We start from the raw sequence: 25,111 nt of genomic DNA, 5'->3' as shown, positions 1-25,111 counted from the left end.
AGTTTTGAAAAATATAGAATTTTTGGTTGGATTTTTTTTTTTTTTTTTTTTGCTTTCAGCACTTTCTTTCTTTTTAAAGATTTATCTTTTATTTTTTATTTATTTCTCTCCCCTTCCTCCCCCTCCCCCCAGTGGTCTGCTCTCTGTGTCCATTTGCTGTGTGTTCTTCTGTGAATGCTTCTATCCTTATCAGCAGCACCAGGAATCTGCGTTTCTTTTTCATTGCATCATCTTGTGTCAGCTCTCCGTGTGTGCAGCACCGTTCCTGGGCAGGCTGCACTTTCTTTCGCGCTGGGCGGCTCTCCTTATGGGTGCACTCCTTGCGCGTGGGGCTCCCCTATGCAGGGGACACCCCTGCGTGGCAGGGCACTCCTTGCGCGCATCAGCACTGCGCATTGGCCAGCTCCACACGGGTCAAGGAGGCCCAGGATTTGAACCTCGGACCTCCCATGTGGTAGGCGGACACCCTATCCATTGGGCCAAGTCCGCTTCCCTGCTTTCCAGCACTTTAAATATATCCTCCCACTGCGTTCTTGCCTCTGTGGCTTCCGACTAGAACTCGGCACTTAATCTTATCAAGGCTCCCTTGTACATGGCATGCTGATGCTCTCGCAGCTTTTAGAATTCTCTTTGGCATTGAGCATGATTATAGTGTGCTGCTACCTGGGTCTCTGCACTTTTCCTGTTTGTGGTTCATTGAGTGAATTGGATGTGAATATTCATAACTTTCAATAAATCTGGGAAGCTTTTGGCCATTGTTTCTTTGAATGCTCTCTCTGCCCCTCTCTCATCTCCTTCTGGGACTCCCACAATGCATGTATAGATACACTCGATGGAGCCCCGCGGGTTCTCAGCTCTTTCTGCTCCTCACCTTTGCTCTACCTTCAAGCTCTGCTGCTTCCTTCCTTCAGCTCCCATCAGCTGCTGAACCCCTCTAGGGAACTTTCAGTTTCTCTTACTGTGGCCTTCAGCTCTGCTTGGTTCTTCTCTACAATTTCTTTTTATTGATATTCTCTGTGTTCATCTATCATCTTCCTGATTCCCCTACGTTCTTTGAGCATATTTGGGCCCTCTTTTTGTGTTTTTCCTTTTTTTAAGTCTTTGCCTGGTATGTCCCAGCTCTGGTCCTCCTCATCAAAGGTTTCCAATGCTTCTTGTTTCTTTGCATGTTTTGCAATTTTTTGTTGAAACCTGGACATTTTGATATTTTCATGTTATCACTAAAACTTGACTCTGAGGCACTGTTCCTTAAGCTTGTATCCAGCTAGTGTTTTGACACATTTCTTTGAAAACCAGGCTTAAATTAAAAAAAAAAAACAAAAAAAAAAACGGAGGAAGGAAGGAAAGGAAAGGAAAAAGAAAGCACGTTGCCCAGAGTTCTCATTGGCTAGGCTGCCGAGGATACACCATAAACGGGGTGACTTCCGGCAACGGGAATTGACAAGCTTGGGAAGGGTACGTCAAGACTCCCCAGGCAGTGCTTCTCCTTGAAGACCGGCCGCCATCAGTCCCAGCCCCTCTGCCACGCGGCAAGGCACCCGCGGGCCCTGCCGTCTCGCCCCTCTTCCGGGTTCCCTGGCTTGCAGCTCCTCGTTTCCCTGGCCTTGTCTGAATTCCACCCTCTGATAAGGACTCCAACAAGAGGACGAAGACCCAGCCTGGATGAGGCGGATCACGTCGGAGGGCCCTCCTCACCTAGGACCAGCTTACAAGGGGCCCACACCCCCAAGGATGGACTATCTTGAACACACTTTTTGGGGTCCCTACAGGCCACACCACCACACCCACTCGGCAGACAGACCCGTGCAAGCGCAGGCCTTCGGGGCTTGCCCATGCGGGTCCAGAGACCGGCGCCAGGCCGCCCAGGTCCCCTCTGCCCATACGGCCTGTCTTGGTCATGTGTGTCCCAAGTTCCCCTCTTCCCTAGGGCAGTTTCCTCAGTCCTGCGCACTGCACCGCGTGTCCTAGACCCAGCAGCCCCCCGGCCCAGGCAGCCACTCGCCTGCTCTCCCAGGGAGCCGACGGCACCCATTAAGTGGCTCAGCTGTTTCCAGTTTCTCTGGGGAAAGGGCGCTATGAGCGCTAAGAACAGCGGATGACCCTTGCAGTTTCCCTTCTCCCTGGCATCCACCCTGACCCCCTGGCCAGCCCCAGGCTGCCCATCCACCCCCCAACCCAGCAAAAACAGACTGGATGGGGCCCCGGCCAGGGCCAGGGCCACCAGGGCAGGGCTCTGGGACAGACACCGCCGTCCTGTGTGCCTCCAGCCACGGCTGTGGCTCTGGCGACGTGGACGGGCCACTCCTGGTAACGGCAGCTCTGCAGAGCCCACGCCTCGGCAAGCCCGTGTCTTTCCGTCCCATAGCCTGGATTCCCAGACAAGGGCTCCTGCCCCACCTCATTCTACTGCACAGCCCTGCACAGGGAGGGGCTTCCGCATCTCCGTCTCAGCAAGGGGACCAGGCCACCGCCCCTGGGGGAGAGGACACTAACAGGAGTCCAACAAAGGTGCAGCTGCCTGAGGCACTAGGGCACAGGGGCGGAGCTGAAGGAGACTTTGCACCTGGGCCCCGGGCAGGCCTGGTGCCCGGGCACGCGTCCCGGCAAGGCGAGCAATTGGTTTTTTGCTCCAGGTCACTGGAAGCTAAGGGAGGCCCTTTCCTGCCTGGATGGATGAACTACGAGTCAAGGGAAGTAAAAACTTTTATTACCAAGTAAACACACTGTAAAACCCAACCCAAGTCTATAAAGCAGAAAGTGAAGGCGCCCGTGCCCAGAAACCGCTGTCAACACTTTGGACTCATTTTCTAGACTTCTTGTAAATACCGATGAACTAATTTTTTTTACACAAAAAATTGGTAAAAATAAACATTGATCAAGACCCTACCCGTGTCACTTCACGCTGCTGGAAACCTCTCTATAGAAACACGTCAGAACTATTAACATTTGAATTGTATCCTCCAAAAGACAGTGAAAAGGGAGCTGATGTGGCTCGGTGGCTGAATGCCAGCTTCCCACATACGAGGTCCCGGATTCAATCCCTTGCCCCAGTCCCTAAAAAAAAAAAATACTGAGAAAATAAAAATAAAAACAAAACCAAATGCAAAGCTCCCGAAGCCCTAACCCCAGGCCCTCGAAGGTGGTCTTGGGTGGAAACGGTGGTCGCTGAGGGAGCCAGTTCACCCGAGGTGAGCGCAGGGGGTGGGGAGGGGGCCGCTCCCCAGGTAGGAGGAAACGTCCAGGCCGACGCCTGGCAGCTGCGAGCCCGGGAAGGCCCAGGACGCCACAGGCAGGAGCTGGCATTGGCCGGGCGCCTCCCGCCGGTCTCGAGGACCCGCCTGCTCGTGCCACCCTGGCTTCCGGGGGAGACTCCGCTCCTGCGTCAGCCGCCGCCTAGGGGAGCTGCTACGGCAGCCAAGGAAACGGGCAGGAGCCGAGGCTGCTCGAGAACTGCGTGCGCTTTCCTTTGGTGGACGCCCCGGGGTCAGCAGCCAGTTCCCCAGAGGGCTGGCCCCAGCAGGGGCTCTCGTGCTCAGTCTGACCTCCCAGCCCAAGGCCCTGAGAGCTGCAGCCCAGGCGAACGGGGAAGGTTTCCAGGATGCCGGCTGACGGGAGGCTCCCATGCCCCCTCAGGTCTGACCTGCGGCCGCCTTCCCACCACGGCTGCGCCTCAGTCTGTAGGACCACGCGGCCCCGGTCCACGTATTCCCCTGCTGGGGCTGGCGATGTCACTGCTCGCTCTCTGGCGTCCGTTTCTTTTTCTTCCTTGGTTCCTGGCCACTGGCCCCATTGGCCACCTTTGCTTTGGAGGCGGGGGGCTGCCGAAGCCGCTTCCTCTGGCGAGGTCCCCTGTCGCCAGGGCCCCTGCTCTGCCCCTGGAGTAGGGCTGCCTTGGCTCTGCTGGGCTCAGCAGGGTCGGCCCTCACACCCTTCCTCCTCCTCTTCCTTGTGCTTCCGGAGCTCGGATCTGGGCTCATGTCCTCTTCTCCCTGCCCTAGTGAAACAGCAAGGCACCGTGAGCCAACCCAAGGACACCGGGACACCCCCGGGCAGATGTGGCCACCGCAGCTGAGGCACGGCCGCCGCGAGCAGAGCAGGGCCGAGAATGGGCAGAGGAAGTGGGTGGCAGGCCGCGGCGCGAGGCCGCTGGGGACCATGACTCCAACAGCCGTTAGGGGCTTTGCGGTTTGAGTCTTGGTTCATGGTGAAGGCCCATCTGGCTCAAATGGCCAAAAGGGAGGCCAAACACGGTGACTCTGTGCTAAGAGGACATTAAGACAGTTACACGTTTTCCTGATCCTGGAGCAAGTGACAGAGCGCTAAACTTTTTAGTTTTCCTGTGATGGAATGAGAACTCAGTTGTCTGTTATGCATTTAATGTGAACGTCATTCTTGAAACACAAACCACTATACCTATGAGGGAAAAAACAGGAGCACCTGGATTTATTTCACCTCAATTCCCAGCCAAAGACGTCAGCACCAGGAGAGCAGACAACACACGCACTACCAGGAGGACTGGCAGCCTCGGGGGACAGCGAGACCCACCACTTCCATGCCCACCCGCAGAGCGGTGGCAGGTGCCGCCTCCGTGGCCCGTGTGGACACCAAGGCCCAGTCACCAGGTGCCAACCGGCGCGGGCTCGGGACACTGGGAAGGCCTCTGGAGCCCACCGTGACGACAGGCTCCGAGAGGAGAGAGGCAGGAGCCGGCGCTGAAGGCGGGCACGAGTGGGACCGGCCCAGTGTCGCGGCAGGAGGGAGACGGCGCTGGGCTGCTAGGGTCGTGAGGCCAGGCGTGGAGAGCCAGGAGAGCGGCCTGACTCGGTCTGCTGCGTGACAGAGCACACACGCAGGTGTCCAATGAGGGGCAGGGGGGAGCCTGGAAGCCCAGAGTGAGAGCAGACAGGCTCAAGGTCCTCGCAGGATGCTGGGTGCTGGAGGGGAGCACGGGTGGTGGGGACAGCCGGAGGAGATGGCCCGGACAAGAAGATGCATTCAGGCCCGGGAGGCAAACGAGCAGGTGGCGCCTCGGGGAGAAGAGGTGCAGCAGGAGCCGACGCTGAGGCCCGAGCCAGGTGGCACGGGCGGCCTCTGCTGCAGGTCTAGTCCAGCCCTGGCCAGAGCACACGCGGCACTACCCAGGAGGGCCCAGTGTCACCAGCGACTGGGAAAAGGGAGCCAGGCAAGCAGGGAAACAAAGCCGCCTTCCCCGGCAGCGACTCGCACTAACCCTACCTTTCTTGTTCTGCAGCCGGGACTTGGGCAAGCGCCGCTTCTTCTTCCTCTCCAGCCTCCCTTCACGCAGACCCCTGTAGGCCTTTTCTGGAATGTCATCCTCGGGGAAGTGGCCTGGAGAGCGAGGCGGATGAGTCAGGGGCGCTGAGGGCAGGGTGCGGACGCCCTGGTCCTGTAACTGACCATAAACTAGCAAACAGACCTTGGTCCCCTTAAGTGAACTGCAGGCACTTACTGCCCCTGTGGTCTATACTGCAACGCGGCCTGGAGTACGTCAAACTTCCAGCCAGGAGCTGCATCTGTGACTCGCCCACTGAACCCAAATGCTGTTCCTCTGCCGCTGGTGCTGTTTTATCACTACGTGGCCCTCACCTTGTTACTGCACAGTGAGACGACTTGTAACGGCCTCTCTGTATCCCCTACCTTTTTTGCAACCTGAAGCCTGGTCCTCTTTATATAGCCCTCAGTGTCTATTAACAAAGTGACAGGAGTCAGCCCAGAACTGACCACTCCAGGGCTACCTCGCTACACCAGCCAGCTCTACCCAGAGCTCACCTGCCAGGCACCTGGCTACGCCACCCAGAGCTCACCTGCCTGGCACCTGGCTACGCCACCCAGCTCTACCCAGAGCTCACCTGCCAGGCACCTCACTGTGCCAGCCAGCTCTACCCAGAGCTCACCTGCCAGGCACCTCACTGTGCCAGCCAGCTCTACCCAGAGCTCACCTGCCAGGCACGTCACTGTGCCAGCCAGCTCTACCCAGAGCTCACCTGCCTGGCACCTGGCTACGCCACCCAGAGCTCACCTGCCCAGCACCTCACTGTGCCAGCCAGCTCTACCCAGAGCTCACCTGCCAAGCACCTAGCTACGCCACCCAGAGCTCACCTGCCCAGCACCTCACTGTGCCAGCCAGCTCTACCCAGAGCTCACCTGCCCAGCACCTCACTGTGCCAGCCAGCTCTACCCAGAGCTCACCTGCCAGGCACCTGGCTACGCCACCCAGAGCTCACCTGCCCAGCACCTCACTGTGCCAGCCAGCTCTACCCAGAGCTCACCTGCCCAGCACCTCACTGTGCCAGCCAGCTCTACCCAGAGCTCACCTGCCAGGCACCTCACTGTGCCAGCCAGCTCTACCCAGAGCTCACCTGCCCAGCACCTCACTGTGCCAGCCAGCTCTACCCAGAGCTCACCTGCCCAGCACCTGGCTACGCCACCCAGAGCTCACCTGCCCAGCACCTCACTGTGCCAGCCAGCTCTACCCAGAGCTCACCTGCCAGGCACCTGGCTACGCCACCCAGAGCTCACCGGCCCAGCACCTCACTGTGCCAGCCAGCTCTACCCAGAGCTCACCTGCCCAGCACCTCACTGTGCCAGCCAGCTCTACCCAGAGCTCACCTGCCAGGCACCTGGCTACGCCACCCAGAGCTCACCTGCCCAGCACCTCACTGTGCCAGCCAGCTCTACCCAGAGCTCACCTGCCCAGCACCTCACTGTGCCAGCCAGCTCTACCCAGAGCTCACCTGCCCAGCACCTCACTGTGCCAGCCAGCTCTACCCAGAGCTCACCTGCCAGGCACCTGGCTACGCCACCCAGAGCTCACCTGCCAAGCACCTCACTGTGCCAGCCAGCTCTACCCAGAGCTCACCTGCCCAGCACCTCACAGTGCCACCCAGCTCTACCCAGAGCTCACCTGCCAGGCACCTGGCTACGCCACCCAGAGCTCACCTGCCCAGCACCTCACTGTGCCAGCCAGCTCTACCCAGAGCTCACCTGCCCAGCACCTCACTGTGCCAGCCAGCTCTACCCAGAGTTCACCTGCCCAGCACCTCACTGTGCCAGCCAGCTCTACCCAGCGCTCACATGCCCAGCACCTCACTGTGCCAGCCAGCTCTACCCAGAGCTCACCTGCCAGGCACCTGGCTACGCCACCCAGAGCTCACCTGCCCAGCACCTCACTGTGCCAGCCAGCTCTACCCAGAGCTCACCTGCCAAGCACCTGGCTACGCCACCCAGAGCTCACATGCCCAGCACCTCACTGTGCCAGCCAGCTCTACCCAGAGCTCACCTGCCCAGCACCTCACTATGCCAGCCAGCTCTACCCAGAGCTCACCTGCCAGGCACCTGGCTACGCCACCCAGAGCTCAGCTGCCCAGCACCTCACTGTGCCAGCCAGCTCTACCCAGAGCTCACCTGCCCAGCACCTCACTGTGCCAGCCAGGTCTACCCAGAGCTCACCTGCCCAGCACCTCACTGTGCCAGCCAGCTCTACCCAGAGCTCACCTGCCCAGCACCTCACTGTGCCAGCCAGCTCTACCCAGAGCTCACCTGCCCAGCACCTCACTGTGCCAGCCAGCTCTACCCAGAGCTCACCTGCCTGGCACCTGGCTACGCCACTCAGCTCTACCCAGAGCTCACCTGCCAGGCACCTCACTATGCCAGCCAGCTCTACCCAGAGCTCACCTGCCCCGTACCTCACTGTGCCAGCCAGGTCTACCCAGAGCTCACCTGCCCCGTACCTCACTGTGCCAGCCAGCTCTACCCAGAGCTCACCTGCCCAGCACCTCACTGTGCCAGCCAGCTCTACCCAGAGCTCACATGCCCAGCACCTCACTGTGCCAGCCAGCTCTACCCAGAGCTCACCTGCCAAGCACCTGGCTACGCCGCCCAGAGCTCACCTGCCCAGCACCTCACTGTGCCAGCCGGCTCTGACATGCACAAGAGCCTAACCTCAGGCCTCACCTAAGCACACCATCAACCGGCGTGTTCTCAGAGATCAGACAACCTCTAACCCTGTCACCTCAAACCACCCGCTCGAGTCACGCAGCACAAGCCGGCGACGCCCAGCTGCCAGGTTCCCCGATGGCAGGGTTGTCGTCCCCTCAGCTGTCACAGCCCCACCTCCTTTATTCCATCCCATAAAACCCTGAGCACTTCCAGCTCAGGGAGACAGATCTGAGGGCAGCCCGCTGTATTCACGCTCGCCCTTGCTGAATAAACTCAACTCAAAATCCCGGACTCACTTACTCAACTCTGGGGCACATCAGGCAAGGACTTCTGAGCTACAACGGCCTGAGCGGTCACCCCTCAGGACGCAGCGAGCACCAGGACTGCCCACACTGGGCAGGAACCCGTCTAATCCCCAAAGCCGCCCTTACCTGCAGGGCGCCAGTCACGCCTGAGAGCTGAACCTGGAGCGCTGCAAGGACTTGGTTTATTATTTAAATGCTCAGGCTGCGAAAGGGCTTAAAGGAGCTTTCTGGGGTTCTGTGCATGAAGGATTTGGGTAACAGACATGTATGCGCAATTCAAAACCCAGCAACCGTACAGCACCTGACAGGCAGGTGTGTCCGTATATGTAAATTGTACCTAAAATGAAAATGGCCTTTAGCACCCGTGCCATAATAACTCCCAGGAAGCACATTCATGTTTACGACCTACTCTGGGATGCATCAAAATAAGATGGACTGACAGACAGAAGGACAGATTGAGGCTGGCTGGACACACGTTAAAGAGAGGGCAGCCGTCGTGGGACCTCCAAAGGTCAACAGAGAAAGACCACACGCCCTGGCAGCTCCGCTCCCAAGAACACACCCCAGAGAGGGTGAAAACAGCAAACTGAAACTTCCCACCAGTGTTCACAGCAGCACTATTCACAAGAGCCAAAAGGTGGCTCAGACCACGTCCCTCGGCAGACGGACAGACGAGCGTGCGTGGCCTGTCCCAGGGGCGCCCACCACTCAGCTGCAGCCAGGAGGAGTTCCAATACGTGCTGTAACCCTGAAGACACCACGCTGCGCGCAAGCAGGCACACGGACAAATGCCGAGGAGGGCAAACTCGCAGCTGACCAGGGGACGGGGCAGAGCGGAAGGGGTGGAGAGCAAATAAAGTTACTACAATTCTTTAAGACTGAATTAAAAGGAGGGTAGAAACCAGGCAGAGCACAGACGGGAATTCACTGCAAAATCCTCTCCACTTCGCTGCTGGCCTGAAAACTTTCATAGTAAGACGCTGGGAAGATGCTCGGTCTTCAGTCGTAACCCCTACGAGACCGTCTGGACAGGCCTCCCGGGTCTGCTGGCCGCACCCGGGAAGGTGCAGTCTCCTACACCGCAGCCCCCGCCGGGAGACGCCCACCACCCCCACCCTTCTCGCGCCCATGTCCTCTCCAAAGGCCCGCCCAGGGCACCAGCCCCACTTTGGGCACTGGCCTCACTCGCCAGGGGAGCCACCCCAGCTCACAGCCACCGGCTGCACAGGGACGAGGACACCCGCAGGAGCCCGAGCGCCCCCCGTGCTGCCGCCCACCCAGGGCTCTGAGTCCTGGGCCAGCAGCGTCCACCTCGCCTGGGCACTTGGGGCAAACACAGGTACCCGGGCCCAGCCGTGTGACGACCCTCGCGTGCGAGAACCACTGAGCTGGAGCGGGCGGTGCCCCTGCTCCCTCCCTCCCCCAGACCACCACCACCAGCGGTGCCTGTGCAGGGGGCCCACACGCAGCCCCGCCCCCCCACGCGGGGAGGTGCCTTCCAGGCGGAGGCGGCCACCAGCAGCGCAGCCACGTCCTCACCTTCCGCGAGTGCCTGCAGCCTGAAAGAGCAAAGGGCACAGTCACTCGCCACCGCGGGGTCCCCAGAGCCCCCCAAGACCCGTCCTGACCGCGCTGGGCCCCAGGCCCTCTCCAGCACGCTAAGCTCGGGACTCGCCCTGCCAAAGCGATCCTGCCCCCCTCCCGCCTGGCCCGGCCGCTTCAGGGGGTTTCAGGGAGAGCAAAAGCACCCGCTGGGCCAACGGAGCCAAGGGCAAGTCCAAGGCCGCTGAGGACACAGGGGCACTTACTTCCGGACCACTTTGTAGAGCCGCTTCCTGTTCAGAGAAGGTGTGCTCTGCCGGCTGGCCGCTGCGTAGAGCCTGTCCGCCACTGCCCCGTAGTCAAACTGCTTCCAGAAAGAACGCGTCAGGCCCCTCGCACGGCTAAGACAGGGACCCACCGGACTACAGGCTCCCAGGACCCCGAGTGTCCCTGACGCGTCCCTCCAGCCAACGACCGTCTCCCACAGGCAGGGCAGGCGTCCTGATCACCCCGCGGGCCAACCCAGCCACTAGAACCTCCCGCAGGCCGGTGACACAAGTGAACACAAGACAGGAAACAGGCTTCCTCAGTCTCGCTCAGCCAAACAGTCAAACAGAAACAACCCAACGGCTAGCCCGTGTGTAAAAGACACTGACCAAGGGCTGTACGTTTCATGGAACCAGACCTCAGGGTCTTTTTGCCATGAAGGTCTGGGCAGCCTGATGGGACAAACCTGGAGAACGGCGCAGAGGCAACGGCACGGTGGCCACAGGCCTCGCCCGCCTCCTGGTCTTCCACACACCCCGCTCCAGCAGCCCTGCCCCGGCCAGAGGGGGCAGTTCCACAGGGTGGGGGAGGCTGGCCTATCTGCTCGAGGCCGGCGCCCTGCGAGTCCAGCCCCACTGCCCACCGTGCGCCCACAGTCCTGCCGCCCCCAGGCTGCCCATCCAGTTCAGCATCTCTAGGTCAGCCTGCAGAGCCCCCCCCGCCTACAGGTCTGCGGCAGAGCCAGAGGTCAGAGCCTCGGCCAGGTGGCCCCGTACCTGCAGGACGGCTCCAGCGCTGTCCCCGTCGTCGCCCGCCTCCAGCTCAGCCCTGCCGGCAGAGCCTGGAACGAGAGGGGCGAGGAGCTCAGGCGCCGTGCTGGCCCCGTCGTCGCCCGCCTCCAGCTCAGCCCTGCCGGCAGAGCCTGGAACGAGGGGCGAGGAGCTCAGGCGCCGTGCTGGCCCCGTCGTCGCCCGCCTCCAGCTCAGCCTTGCCGGCAGAGCCTGGAACGAGAGGGGCCAGGAGCTCAGGCGCCGTGCTGGCCCCAGGGCCAGGAGGCCAAGAGGAACCCTGGGGAGCAGGCCGGGCTGGCCCCTCCCAGCAGGCACAGGGAGGCTCCCAACACCCAGTGGTCTCACACCAAACAGCCACTCCAGGGGAGGGTGGGCCCGCAGTGCCAGGGGGTGAGGATCAAGAGCAGCACCTCAGGCCGCGAGCAGTGTGAGAAGTCCCACAAGTGAGAGGGGCAGCGCAGTCCAGCCCTGGGAATGGCCGGGTGGGGAGTCCAATGCCAGCCTGGGCATTTGGGGCCTTGGGCACTGCCTGGAGCTGAGGCCCCTGGACAAGAGGTGGCTGGTGGGGTGGGCAGAAGGCAAGATAGCAAGGCCCCAGGGAGTGGCAGGGGGGCACACAGACAGGAGGCACCCCGGCATCCACCCCGGAACTCGGACTACAGAGCGAGGGAGTGTGGCAAGGGCAGGGTCGGGGAGACGCGCACAGGGCAGCCAGGGCCCCGGGGCCCTCCCCTGGAGACACGGGCGGCAGCACAGTGCCCCTGCCCCGAGAGAGGACGTTCATGGGTGGGGGGGACACAGGGCGCTTGTTCCAGGCCCTGGGGGCACCAGGGAGCACAGCAGCCACCGTGGGGCTCCAGGCAGGGGGGCCGGCCACGTGGGCCCAAGCGGGGAGCTTGCCCAGACACCATGGACAAGCACAGGGAGAGGCCCGCAGCAGGGAGCGAGCCGAGCACCCCAGGAGGGCCCTGCTGGGTCCAGGGAGACAGCAGGACGTCCACGCTCAGGCTCTGAAAAGATCCGCCTGGCTGCCAAGGCGAGGTGGAGCAGGGGCCGGGGCGGGAGGAGGCTGCACCCCAGGGCGGGGCTGCACCCCAGGGTGGGCCTGCACCCCAGGGCGGGGCTGCTGGGGCTGGAGCCCGCGTGCTGGAGCCTCACCTGGAGGCGGCTTCCCACACGGCAACTTGGAGGCCTCGTCTGGGTCACAGTCCTCACCCCCCGGCGTCTCGTCCCCCGACACCTCAGCCTCCTCCTGAGCGTCCAGTTCGTTCATCAACTCCTCGATGGCAAACGGGGCCTGCTCCACGATGGCCTCGAAGACGCCGCGAGCGATGTTGTGCAAGACCAGGGCGCTGAGGCGGAGCAGAGGAAGCACCCATCAGCCGGGGTCCCCAGGAGACGCCGCCGCCTCCCCCGCCTTCACGGCCAGCGGCCTCCACGTGACCCCGCCACTGAACGTTCAACCCAGCCAGTCTTTCCAAGATGACGCTTTCTGAAAAACGTCATTCTGAAGAGTTCAATGGCAAGGACAGCGAGGCCTGACGAAGGCGCCTCCACTCACTCCTTAGTCCTGGCGGCGATTCTGCAGAAGGGGTCAACGAACTGGAGGTTCTGGTCGGCCGTGAGCTACGGGGGAACAGGCCGCCTCAGCGACGCCGTTTAAAACACCCCGCGAGGAGCCCGGCCCGCCGCCGCCGCCCGAGTCCAAGTGCCCCCAGCCTGCCGCCGCCGCCCGAGTCCACAAAGTGCCCCCAGCCTGCCGCCGCCGCCCGAGTCCACAAAGTGCCCCCCAGCCTGCCGCCGCTGCCCGAGTCCACAAAGTGCCCCCAGCCTGCCGCCGCCACCTGAGTCCATGAAGTGCGCATCTGCGTGCCGCCACCTCCAAGCCCAGGCAGGCCCCGCAAGCGGCCCCGACACTGCCACCCTAGTCTACGCAGGCCCCGCAAGCGGCCCCCAGCCTGACGCCGCCACCCTCACCTCCTGGGCGCCCACTCTGGTCAGCTCCTCCAGGAAGATCTCGATGAAGTGCGCCTTGACCCCATTGGGGGCCTGGCTGTCCGGGTGCAGGATCTCGGTGGTCAGCAGCTTCAGCAGCTGCTCGACCTGCCTGAGGAGAGAGAAGGCAGACGTGGTGAGCAGCCCTGAGGAGGAGCCAGTGGCTTTCCTGCCATCTTGCAAGTTTGGTTTTCACAGCAGAGCAAACACCAGCAGGCACTGAGGCTGGCAGACACGCCCCCTTCCACCTCCACAGGGTGCGGTGGGGAGACACACGACCATGCCACCTCCCCCACCACAAAGTGCCCCTGCAATCCCGATGCCCGATGACTGCCAGGAATTTCAGATGCAAAACGCAAGGTGTGTACAAGGCACGCAAGGTGTGTACAAGGCGCACAGGGTGTGTAAACATCCACGAGCCTTCGTCGCTCCACCCCTCGGGGCTGCGGGTGGAAGGGGCAGCAGACAGGAACTGCGCTGTCCCTCACTCCCTGCGCCTCTCCACCCTCCACGCTGTCCACAGCTCAGGGCAGCTAGCACAGGACACACGGACAAAACGAAGACACAAGCCAGAGGCAGGGAACGAGGCTGCGACTCCCTTGCTTGCTCCGTCCCGTTCCCTGGGGCGCGCTGCCCCATGACGCTCTGTGGCTCTTGCTTAGCCGTCTAGGGGCCCAGGACCCTGAGACTCAAGTCAACAGGAGTCAACAGGATCCCAGCACTCTCCTTTAAGGAGCCCGAGAGATGGTTTCGCCGCACAGCAAGGGGTGGGAACCCCTGGCCATGTGGAGCACACAAAGGCGACGCTCTGTAAGGCTTCCGGAAAAGAAGCAGGCATGAAGGCAGAGAAAGGCACAAGCCCGTGCTGGTGACAACGCTGTACAACAAACCAAAGCCCTGGGCACACCTGCATGAGGATGGAGACAGCACAACAGGGAGAGCAAACCGCCAGCCGTGGCTACTGGGGCGCTGAGCCACTAGTGATGATGAGGATGGAACTCCCCAAAGACAAGTGAGAGGCTCCAGCCCCAAAGCCAGGCCTGGGACTGAGGACGGGGCCACCAAACACCGACGTCCTCGTCCTACACGCCAGCCGTAAAGCCACCCCTGAAAACCCAAAGCTCAGAACCCCGAAGTGGCACTGACAAAAAACTCGGGCAACTGCAGGCCAACTGCTGCCAACTCTCGTTTACGAGGAAAAAAGCATGGGCCAGGGGCAAGAACTTCCTTGCTCTGTTAACCAAAGGTACAGTGCTCGTACCAACGCAGACCCTCCGCTTCCCGCCAGCCTCGCTGTTCTGATACCTGCGTCTGGGCTCAGCGTTCAGGAACTGCAGGTAAGCCCCTCTAACAAACAAGGTTTAACTGCGAGTTAATCCAGTACATTTTTTTCTAAAGCCCCGTTCCCCATAGCCAAAAAAGGAAGACCACGCAGCTTGAGAAGAACGCTCAACACTGACAGGGCGTGTTTCCAAGGTTCCTTAAGCAAAATAAGCTGTCTGCAAAATACCACTTTCAACACGACACCATTTTTGTAAATAAACATGTGCACAAAAAAAAGGTGACTGCAGCGTGAGTATACGTAGTCCACACGTTGTGTCAAAAGTGACCATCTAGAGAAGCAGATTTGGTCCAACTGATAAGAGCGTCTGCCTACCACATGGGAGGTCCAGGGTTCAAACCCCCGGCCTCCTGACCCGTGTGGAGCTGGCCCACATGTGGTGCTGATGCGCACAAGGAGTGCCGTGCCACGCAGGGGTGTCCCCTGTATAGGGGAGACCCACATGCAAGAAGTGCACCCCATAAGGAGAGCCCAGCGTGAAAAAAGTGCAGCCTGCCCAGGAGTGGCACCACACACACAGAGGGCTGACGCAGCAAGATGATGCAACAAAAAGAGACACAGGTTCCTGGTGCCGCCCACAAGAATGCAAACGGACAAAGTGGAACACACAGCGAGTGGACACAGAGAGCAGATAACGGTGGGGGGCGGAGAAAAGAGAAATATCTAAAAAAAAAAAAAGTGATCATCTCCAGTAGCTAAAAGGACTTCACGTTTAATTGATGTTTTCCTACTTTTTCATGAGCATGTGGCACACTCATACTTAGAAAAAAAATAAGGAAACTAAAAACTTTACTATCTAAAAATTTCAGAACGTTAAACACTCAGAAGGCCACGTGGTGCCATGGATGGCGGGGAGCCCTCTGAGGCACGAGTCCCAGGCGGCTGAGAGGAGGTTCCAGAAGCGGCCCTGCCCACTCGGCCCCAGGGTCTCCAGGGGGGCTGCACCAGGTGCCACCAGGACCAGGCAGAGCAGGGCCAGTGCCCGGGGCCCAGTGCCTGCGGGAGCTTATCGAGAAACCACGGGCGGCTGGGGCCTCGGCCGACAGCAGCTGCCCGGCCGGATGTGCTTGGGAACGCGTGGCGGACGAGGTGAACGCCTCACGGCACAATCGCCACCGGCATCAACGCCACGCTTGTAAAATAAGCTGCTGAGCTGCTTATCCTTTTCAAGTTGGAAACCTGAATTCTGTTTCACAGTAAGAACTTGTCACCAAGGTCAAAAAAAAACGACACTCTCCATAAACGTACAAGCTAGAGTTTTTAAAAACACCTTCGTTTTCAGCGCCATCAGGGTCAACCTTTGATGTAGAGGCAAATGCCTACTCAAGACAAACAACTAAAAGGAACACGTGGCCCCAGGCTCCCAGGCACATGAGCCAGAGGGTACAAGTGCAGCCCTCGGACCTGCCGCCCTCAGACCCACTGGGGAGGGGGCCGCCGCCCATGGCGGATGCGTACCTTTCATCCCACCGCCCGTCGCCCTCAGACCCGCTGGGGAGGGGGCCGCCGCCCGGGCGCATGCGTACCTTTCATCCCACCGCCCGTCGCCCTCACACCCGCTGGGGAGGGGGCCGCCGCCCGGGCGCATGCGTACCTTTCATCCCACCGCCCGCTGCCCTCAGACCCGCTGGGGAGGGGGCCGCCGACCGGGCGCATGCGTACCTTTCATCCCACCGCCCGCCGCCCTCAGACCCGCTGGGGAGGGGGCCGCCGCCCGGGCGCGTGCGTACCTTTCATCCCATGCGTGCGTCTTCAGGACCTTCAAGGACTCGTTCAGGACCATCCGCATGAGCTTTGGCGAGGAAGGGGGCTCACGTGAGAGGAGCACAGCCACCTCCCACCCCTCTGCACACGCGCAGCACGCGGCGGCCCCACTGTCAGGAGGCAGCTACGGGACACGACGCCGGGCCACGGGGACCCCGGGCATGGAAGAGGCTGCTCCAGCTGGGCCGAGACGCTCCGTGTTCCCAGAGGACAGCACCTGAGCTCACAGCGGACAGACCCACAGGCCCGGCTCAGGGGGACAGCGCCGCCCAGGGAGCATAGGGGGCCAAGCACAGGCCTGCCCAGAGGGGACAGCGCCTCAACAAAACCAGCCGGCCACCAGAACGCGCCGGGACACCTGCCTGCGGTGGAGGCTGCGGCCTCCTGACAGAGTCCCCTCACCTTCTGGCCCAGAAGTCTGCGCAGCTGCTTGAAGGACGCAGTGCCAGGGGGGATTCCTTCCCCCCTATGACCTTCCAGGATGGAGCAGATGGGCAGGATCCCCAAGTCTGTCTCAAGCAAGGCTCTGTCCCAACCCTGACCTGCTGGACTTACGGGGTCACCTGCCTCAGGGTCACCTCAATGCCCCAAAGCCTTCACCTGGGAGGGCAGCCTGGCGGGCAGGGGCAGAGGTCAGCCCACTCCCCAAAGCACCTCTGCTGGAGGCCGCCTGGAATGAACAACTGTCACATTCCCCCACCCCCGATCCCCACCCCGGGTCACACCAGCACGGCAGGGCAGGCGGGGGGAGAGAGTGCCACGGGCAGGGCCTGGCAGGGGGAGCTGCTCGCAGCTTCTCACCATGTAGTACTTGTCCAGGCGCAACCGGTCTATCCCCATCCACTCGCGATTTATGGTTTGCCAAAACGTCTGCAGGAACAGGTGCTCTAGCAGAGGGAAGAGTCCCAACGTTAACGCCAAAGAGAAGCCCCATGGGAACAGAGAAGCCACTCCAGACACGAGGCGAGAGCATCGGGAAGCCTGGCCAGGAGCGTTCGGGGCAAGGCCGGAGCTGAAAGGCGGTGCTGCAGCTTTCTTAGGAAACAGGTGGTCAAGGACCGCAGAAAGAAGGCAGCGCACCGCTACAAACATGCCGTCACCTTCCGAGAAGAGCAGGAACCCAGGAGAGCAGAGCAGGTGGCGGGGGGAACACCAGCAGCCCCCGGTACAGGCCGCTGCTCGCCTGCTTCTCCTCTCTGCCTCCCCTGGCTGGGGCCGAGGACCATCCCCAGACAAGCCAGACCACCCAGGGGCATCCCGTGGAGGCACAGCGCTTAATACACTCGGTAGGCTTACCTACTACCATACAGACAGAGGACAGTCAGACCAAGGGCCACGGAGGACCACGGAGGGAGAGGGCCACAGGGGGCACCATGTCTCCCGTTGCAGGGCTCCTGCACCTGCCAAGGCTCTGCCAGCTGGACCTGCATCTTCCAACTCACCTGCTGCTGACAGACGCTTTGTGCCAGCGTGCTGTGAAGCGCTGAAGCTTCTCTGCACACTCTCAGGAGGTAAAAATTATGGAGAACAGACCTACTCCACTAATGTCTTACATACAGTTCCCCCTAGTTGAGAGAAGGTTATCGTAACAACTTCCACGTCAACCCTCGCAGTAGTGTCTGCTCCCTGAATTGGGGCCCCTCGCAAGCCACAGCTGGCCAGGCGGCGAAAGAGATGCTGCCCAACCCTGGCTGCCCCTCCAGACAGCACAAGGAGGTTTAAAATGCTGATGCCCAGGCCGGGGCCAGAGATGGGCTGAAGTGAACTGGGGCCTGGACAAGAGCATCAGAGGCTCCTGCGTGACTGCGAGGCTTCGGCAGGACTGAGGACCGCCAAACGACCGCAGGAACTCACAGCTCTCGGTGGCACTCAGTCAGACAGCCCGGCCACATCACACTGGCTTTTCATTTTCATTTGAAAGTGTGTGCTATCAGCCCTTTAGACTCCTCCTGGAGAGCTGAGTCTATTTTGGGTAAGCGAGTGAGCACACGTGGGACACCTGAGCAAGCACCCAATACTGCCAGCTAGGACTCTCGCTTACTGCCCCTGCTCATGGGTACTGTTTGCTCTGGATTTTACAAGAGCAAGGCTCTCACATCTAGTGACTCACAGCGATCCTGGCCTTCACAAACAGGCTTCAACGCAGCAAGGATACTCACGCGCCTCTGTGGTCTGAAAAGCGTGGATGAGCTGGGCGATCGTCCTTCCTAGCTCCTCCTGCACGGGCAACAACGACACCCCCTCAGTCCTGAAGGAGCAGGTCTTCCAACGACATGCCACAGGACAGGTGCCCTCAGCTGCACACTCTTCACAGGAACAAGCTCCTGCTGGGTCTCCCAGCTCGGCGCACTGGAGTCCTGCAGTCCCACCGCTGGGAGAGGCCTCCTTCCCCCCGCCGGGGCTGACGGGCTCTTCCAGGAGCCACTGCAGAAACCACCCTGAGGCTGAGCCGTGCCCAGCACAGGCCAACGGTCAAGGAGGACGAGGAAAGAGAAGGGAGCCCTGGGAAGCTCAGGCACCTTAGCAGCAGGAGGGGCCAACCAGATGTCCAGAAACCACACAGTGCCTGCCGGGTCAGGGGCCAGCACCACCCAGGGCCCCTGCTAAGATGGAAGCTTCCAGAGCCTTCCCTTGAGAGATTCTAGTTCAGTAGATACAGAAATGAGCCCAGGAGCCTGCATTTTAAATAAGTACCTCTGCCACCCAGTAACTTTGAAGCAGGACAAATAATTCACACTACTCTAATTAGTCCTCTAAAAAGCATGGCAGAAGAAACCATTGCCCAGCTCAAGGGTCTAGGCCCTCGGCTCCCGTTATTTCAGGGCTCGGTTTGTGACAGCACACAAATCACCCACGTTTTCCCCACAGCATAACCTGCTCTGCCTCTCACCAGTGTTGCTGCTGGAAGCGATGGTCATGTCCTAGGCCACTGGAACCATACCTGGCTCCCTCCCACCATAAAGAACAAAGAACTGAATTTACAAAACCTCACCCAGCATTTCTGGTCATGCTAAAATGGGGTCAACCACACGCCCACCTGGCCTCCCACAGGCATACCGTTCCAGGGAGCCGCTTCTCCTACCTTCCCATACACTCACCTGGAGGAGCGGCTTGTCCTGCATCCACATGCAATAGAACAGCCCTTTCCATACTTTCAGCAGCTCGTCATGAGTGAAACCACCTGCGTCAAACAGCACCTTTCAGACCAAATGAATTCAACCTTGGAGTCCAGAAATAAGCCAGAGAAATGTGTGCCTGGATGAGAACCAAGTCCCGCTGCTGTGGGGACAACTGAGGGCACAGGGCCTCCCCTCCCCCCTCCAGGAATTCTACTGAGAACACGCTGAGCTGGAGGCTGGAAGGGTTCTCGCAGTTGATGCCATTTCATCCATTCATTCACTCCCACATCTTGAGAATCTACGAGGTTTTAGGGCTGATACTCTGTTCTGGACATTTAAAATTAACTACTTCCTGACTTGGTAGTAATTCACTGGGGATAATTCATTCAACATTACAACTTACGATTTATGTACATTTCTGTTATACCTCAAATTTTAAAAGAAAACACAAATTCCTTCATTTAGGCTAGTAAGGAGATAGAGACACAAAATTACTCATGTGACAAATGCTTACTGAAGTCCTAACTACGTGTCTGACACCATGTTCCAGAAACAACGGATCCCAAATTAGTATTGTATCAGAGTCACCCAGAGGGCTTCTTAAAACCAGACGGCTGGCCCTGCCGCCGGGATTCTGATTCAGAAGAGACTGGGGCCCAGGAATTTGCATTTCTAACCAATGCCCAGATGACGCCAAAACTGCGGGTCAGGGGAGCGCACTATGAGAACCGCTGCTACAAAGACCACTTAACAAGACGCGGGTTCTCTTCCCTCGTGGGGCGCACACTGGTGGAAAGATCAGGCAACGATCCAGTCATCACAGAAACAAAAAGAAAAGTACCAAGAAAATAAGTAAGCAAACGTAAAGCCGATACATGCGGCTAGGAGGGGAAAACACTGGGTGCCCGAGCTGTTGACGGCGGGAGGATGGGGCCTGGTGGGGGGTGGGGGTGGAATTTCCCGCAGGGGCCCCGAACGTCTCCCAGGAAGAGATGCGCGCCGCGTGGGACCGAGGCCGGGCGTCCCGGCGCCGCCACGTGGAGGCGGCGGGCCGTCGGGAGGCTCCCCGCGGCCGCCGACCCTCGCTCCCCGCCGACCCCCGACTCCTCCCGGCCGCCCACTCCCCTCTCCCCACGCCACCTGCGGCCCGCTGGGTCCTGGCCACGATGTACTTCCGGAGCTTGCGCACCGCGCGGTCGCGGGTCACCTTCTCGTTCCCCGCCAGGCGCTGCGCGAGCTGGATCTCGGGCGGGAGCTGCACGCGGGAGACCATCGCGCCCACCGCCGACTTCCCAGAAGCCCCCGGCAGCGTGGCGCGCGGCCTGGCGTCACACGCCCGCGACGCGCTTCCGGCCGCGCGCCAGCGCCGCCTGCTGGCCGGGCTGCGCCGCTGCACGCTGAGCCGGGCCCCTGTGCGCGCGCCGGAGGCTGCCCCGGCCTCCAGGCTCCCCTCCCAGGCGCCTGCGCCCGCCGCTTCCTCAGAACGTTTTTCTATTTTCATGAAGGGGAAATGACGAAGTGTCTGCCCTGCCTTTCAGGAGGGACTGCAGTGGATGAGGGAAAGCTCGCCTTTGGCTTTAGCAAAGAACGCCAGCCAGAGCAGGCAGAAGGAACGATAGAAAAATAATAATAATATTTTAAAATAAAAACAAAAACAACCACAAAGGAATCATAGAGCCGGAGAAAGGCCGATTTGCAACCCTCAGTGAAAAAATTGATTCGGGCAAAGGTCATCAGTATGTGTCCAACAAGTAGGAAAAGGCTGTTGGAGAACAGGATATTTGCACGTGTTTCCTCTCCCCAATTTGCCGGCTAATTAAAAAGAGGAAAGGGGGGAACGCACTTATCTTATGAGGACTTGGCAGCCACCCCCTTAACCAAACCCCCTAACCAAGCATCACTCATTGTGGGGCGCCCAACGTTAGGTGCCACCTGATGTGACACAATGGCAACTTTACAGCATCACCTGAGAAGCATTCTAGCAAAACTGGGTAACCTGGATCTACTCAAGCCTTCAGGTCTACATCCCAATTTTCAGGAGAAACAGGAAATAGAGAAAGGTGCTAAATGATGCACGAGAAAGTCATAAATCCGTGCTGTGAGACCTTCTGCAAGACAAATGTCCCGATTGCTCCCCAAAAATTCACGTCATGAATCAATGAATGTATAAAGGAGAGAGTGCAATGAATAAATCTTGGTCAGATCCTGGTGCAGGAAATGAATGGGGGACAACCGGAAGAATTTGCAAATAGAGCGACCATTAGGTTACAGATGGTCTGTTTTCCAAGGTGTGGCGATGGCATTGTGTTTATGTAACATGGGGTCTCCAAGATCACCCGCAGGTTGCGTGATTCGCTAGGGGCTAGTCATGCTCACAGCTGTGAATGATGACAGCGGAACGATACGGAGCAAAGCCAGCCAGTGGAAAAGGCTCAAGGGCCAAGTCCTGAAGAAATCAGGGGAAGCTTCTGGAGTCCTCTCCCAGAGGAGTCACAGGACACCCTCAGTTCCCCCAGCGACAACACGTGGGAAATGCCGCCTACCCAGGAAGCTCATCAGTCACTCAGTGCCCAGGGTTTTGTCGGGGGCTGGTCGCACAGGGGCCCCCGCCTAGCACAGACCAGAATCCAGAGTCCAGAAGGAAGACTGTGCCGGAAAGGAGGCAGGGGTTCAGGATACACCAGGTTGTTTGTAGGAGCGGGTTACGGCAGTGGGCCCCTCTGTTTAGGTCGGGAGGGGGGAAACCTCCCCAAGCCCAAGTTCTCAGATGCCAGCCCCGGGCTCAGCCTCGTAAGCAGGGCTTTCCAGAGACAGCAGTCGGACCTGCTACGTGAACTCTTTTCTGCAGGGCCAGACAGTAAACATTCAGCTTGGGGACCACAGGCCTCTGCCTTTGTAGTGCAAAGGTAGACAAGATACAAAGGACTGGGCGAGGCTGTGTCCCAATAAGACTTTTTTAAAAGTAGGTGGTCTGGCCCATGCACCATAGTTTGCCAACACATCCTGCAGAAGAGTGTCTTTATCTTTAGGAAAAGAGCTGAAGTACTTAGCAGGGGCCAAGCGTCATGACATCTGGAGGTTAGTTCTGCAAAATAATAAAGAAAGAACTGCACACATGTGTATATAGCCACATCCATATATGTCAGCGTGATGGTTAATGGTAGGTGTCAACCTGGCTCAAACACTAGCCTAGGTGTCTCGTGAAGGTATTTTGTAGACATGGTTGGCATCTACAGTCAGATGATCTGCAGGGAAGGAGACTGTACTCCCGCATGGGGCGCACCTGGTCCATCTGCTGGAGGCCTTCAGCGCCGGAAGTGTGGTTCCCGAAGAAGAAGCTCTGCCTCCAGGCCACACCCTCTGGCCTCTCTGCACCCTGCCAGCCTCCCCTAGGGATTTCAACATCACCCAACCTGGAATTTCCAACCTCCAACTTGCCTTCCAAAATTGGGACTTTCCAGCCCCCATAGTTACATGAGCCAATTCCTTACAATGAATCTCTTATGTATGTACATATTAAAGAGATTGTCTATACAAGGACTCCTTATTATGAGTCCTTATGTATATCCCCATATCCTATATATTTATATATCTATCCTCTTAGTCTGTTTCTCTGCACAACCCTGCCCAACACAATGAGCAAATATGGTACAATGTTAACAGCTGCTGATGGAGCACAGGGGTTCACTGCCCTCTTCTCCCAAATCTTTTTTAATGCTGGGAAATTTTCATAAAAAAACCTGGGAGGCATTTTAGACACTAGTTTTAGAATCAGAATGAGTTCTTCCACCAACTACTTAAGAGCCATTGACATGGCAGGGTGGAGAGGCCTCGGTGTTGCTGTGGACAAGACAACAGCCTTCCTGCACGGAGGTCACAGGGCCCCAGCGGCTCCAGGCAATCAAAGAACACATCAGCGCACTAAAGAGCAGGCGGGGAAAACGGACTTGGGCCAGTGGTTAGGGCGTCCGTCTACCACATGGGAGGTCCTCAGTTCAAACCCTGGGCCTCCTTGACCCGTGTGGAGCTGGCCCATGTGCAGTGCTGATGCACGCAAGGAGTGCCCTGCCACGCAGGGGTGTCCCCACATAGGAGAGACCAACGTGCAAGGAGTGCGCCCAGTAAGGAGAGCCGCCCAGCGCGAAAAAAAGAGCAGCCTGCCCAGGAATGGCGCCGCCCACACTTCCCGTGCTGCTGACGACAACAGAAGCAGACAAAGAAAAAGATGCAGCAAATAGACACAGAGAACAGACAACGGGGGTGGGGGGTGGGGGAATTAAATAAATAAATAAATCTTAAAAAAAAAAAAAAAAGAGCAGGTGATGCTGCCACGAAGAAAACTAAAGCCGGAAAAAGATGACAACCAAGCCTAAAGCAGACAATTTCGTAGACACAGAGGGAATTTCTGATGTGAAGTTTCAGCAGTGTAAGTCAGCAACATGCACGTGCTCCACTTCATGTGCTTCACAGTGTACACCGCTCATGGCTAATGGAAGAATTTGTCCCATATTCAGTGTAACTAAAAAATAAATGTGCTTTGTTCTAACTGCACAATTATGCATCAATAGGAAATTTTTAAAGGCCTGTTTTGAACCAGCAATCCCACTTCTAGGTGCATACCCCACAGGGTGGAAAGCAGGGCCGGGTGGATGTCTGACTCCAGCGTTCCCAGCAGCAGTATTCACAGTCGCCAGGAGGTGGAAAGAACCCAAGGGTCCGCCAGCAGACGAGGGGGTCAACAAAACCTGGTTTATCCGTGTGATGGGATGTTAGCCTTAGGAAGAATGAAAGTCTGCGACGAGCCACTACTGGATTGTTTTGTTTCCCAGCTGCTAACACAACTACTCTACAATGGATTTTCTTAAGACCGGGAATTTATTGGCTCCCAGTTTCAGAGGCTACGAGGCTTGCGCCTCCCAGGGTTGGGATCTTCTGGTTGGCTGGCGCTCTTTGGGGTTCTTTGGTGGCTTAGTTTCCTGGGCTGCTCAAGCAAATACCACGAAATGGGGCAGGTTTAAACAACGGGAATTTATCTGCTATGGTTTTGAAGCTAAAAGAAAGTCCAAATCAAGGCGTCACCAAGGCGATGGATTCTCCCCAAAGACTGCGGTGCTCCGGGGCTGCCTGCCGGCCATCCTTTGTCTTTAGCTTGTCACAGGGCAAGGCACACTGCAGGCTCTCCTGGGCGCTCCCTTCTCTTCCGGTTCCGTGGATTTTCGCTTCCCTCTGCTAGCTCTGGGGCTCTCTCTCTCTGAATTTCAGTCTGCTTACAAAGGACTCCAGTAGGAGGATTAAGACCCCTCCTGATTGGGCTGGGCCCCACCTTAACTGAAGCAGCCTCGTCAGAAGGCCCTGCTGACAGCGGGCTCACACGCACAGGAGTGGACTGGGTTTACGAGCAGGTTTTTCTGGGGTACAGACGGCTTCAAACCACCGCACCTGGCTTTCCTGTCCCACAGCAGCTTCTTTCTCGCCCGGGTACTGTGGACTTCCTGCCTCTTACTGATCTCTGTGGCTTCTCCTTCCGTGTCCAGTTTCCTTTCCAAATAAGGCCAGCAGCTGTACTGGACAAAGACCCGCCTGCCTTCCACCTGGGCACCCCTGAGCTAATCGCCTCTTCAAAGGGCCTATTGACTCATGGGTTCACACCCACAGGGCCAGGAGCTGGGACCCGAGCTTAGCTTTTGTGGGGGGTGTGATTCAACCCCCACAGCTCTGAAGACATCATGCTGAATGAGGTAAGTCAAGCACAGATAATGGTCCCACTGATGGGGAATAGCTAGAATATGCAAGCTCATGAGGCCAGGAGAGTAAGGTGGGGTGGGGAGGCGGAATGGGACTTGCTGAAAATGGGTGTGGGGTTTCTGATTGGGGTGCTGATAGCATTCTGGGAATGGATGTGGCGAAGAAGCACAGCAGAGTGAACGTGATTCATCCCGCTGAGTGGGACGATTGGGAGGGGCTGAGATGGGAACGCTTATGCTGTAGATAAGCGTCCACAATGAAAAAAAAAGGAGGAAACAGCAA

At 58.7% G+C, this 25,111-nt stretch overlaps 1 protein-coding gene across 1 annotated transcript; it reads right to left on the bottom strand.

The window, feature by feature from the left end:
- Window positions 1-2,685: 2,685 nt before the first annotated feature.
- On the bottom strand, window positions 2,686-20,409 carry RRP1 (ribosomal RNA processing 1). The gene is made up of 14 exons (XM_004458448.4): window positions 20,225-20,409; window positions 19,064-19,146; window positions 18,125-18,182; window positions 16,767-16,852; window positions 15,932-15,993; window positions 12,842-12,971; window positions 12,426-12,490; window positions 12,023-12,216; window positions 10,955-10,995; window positions 10,850-10,888; window positions 10,073-10,170; window positions 9,804-9,823; window positions 5,231-5,349; window positions 2,686-3,989 (listed from the first exon to the last, which is right to left on the bottom strand). Exons 1-14 carry the CDS (start codon window positions 20,355-20,357, stop codon window positions 3,729-3,731), a joined length of 1,389 nt encoding a protein of 462 aa, XP_004458505.2. The 5' UTR covers window positions 20,358-20,409; the 3' UTR covers window positions 2,686-3,728.
- Between the last annotated feature and the right edge of the window lie 4,702 nt (window positions 20,410-25,111).

Source organism: Dasypus novemcinctus, chromosome 4 (assembly GCF_030445035.2).
Source record: "Dasypus novemcinctus isolate mDasNov1 chromosome 4, mDasNov1.1.hap2, whole genome shotgun sequence".
Taxonomy (NCBI): domain Eukaryota; kingdom Metazoa; phylum Chordata; class Mammalia; order Cingulata; family Dasypodidae; genus Dasypus; species Dasypus novemcinctus.
The sequence above is the reverse complement of the archived record's forward strand: the minus strand, read 5'-3'. Positions and strand labels throughout refer to the sequence as shown.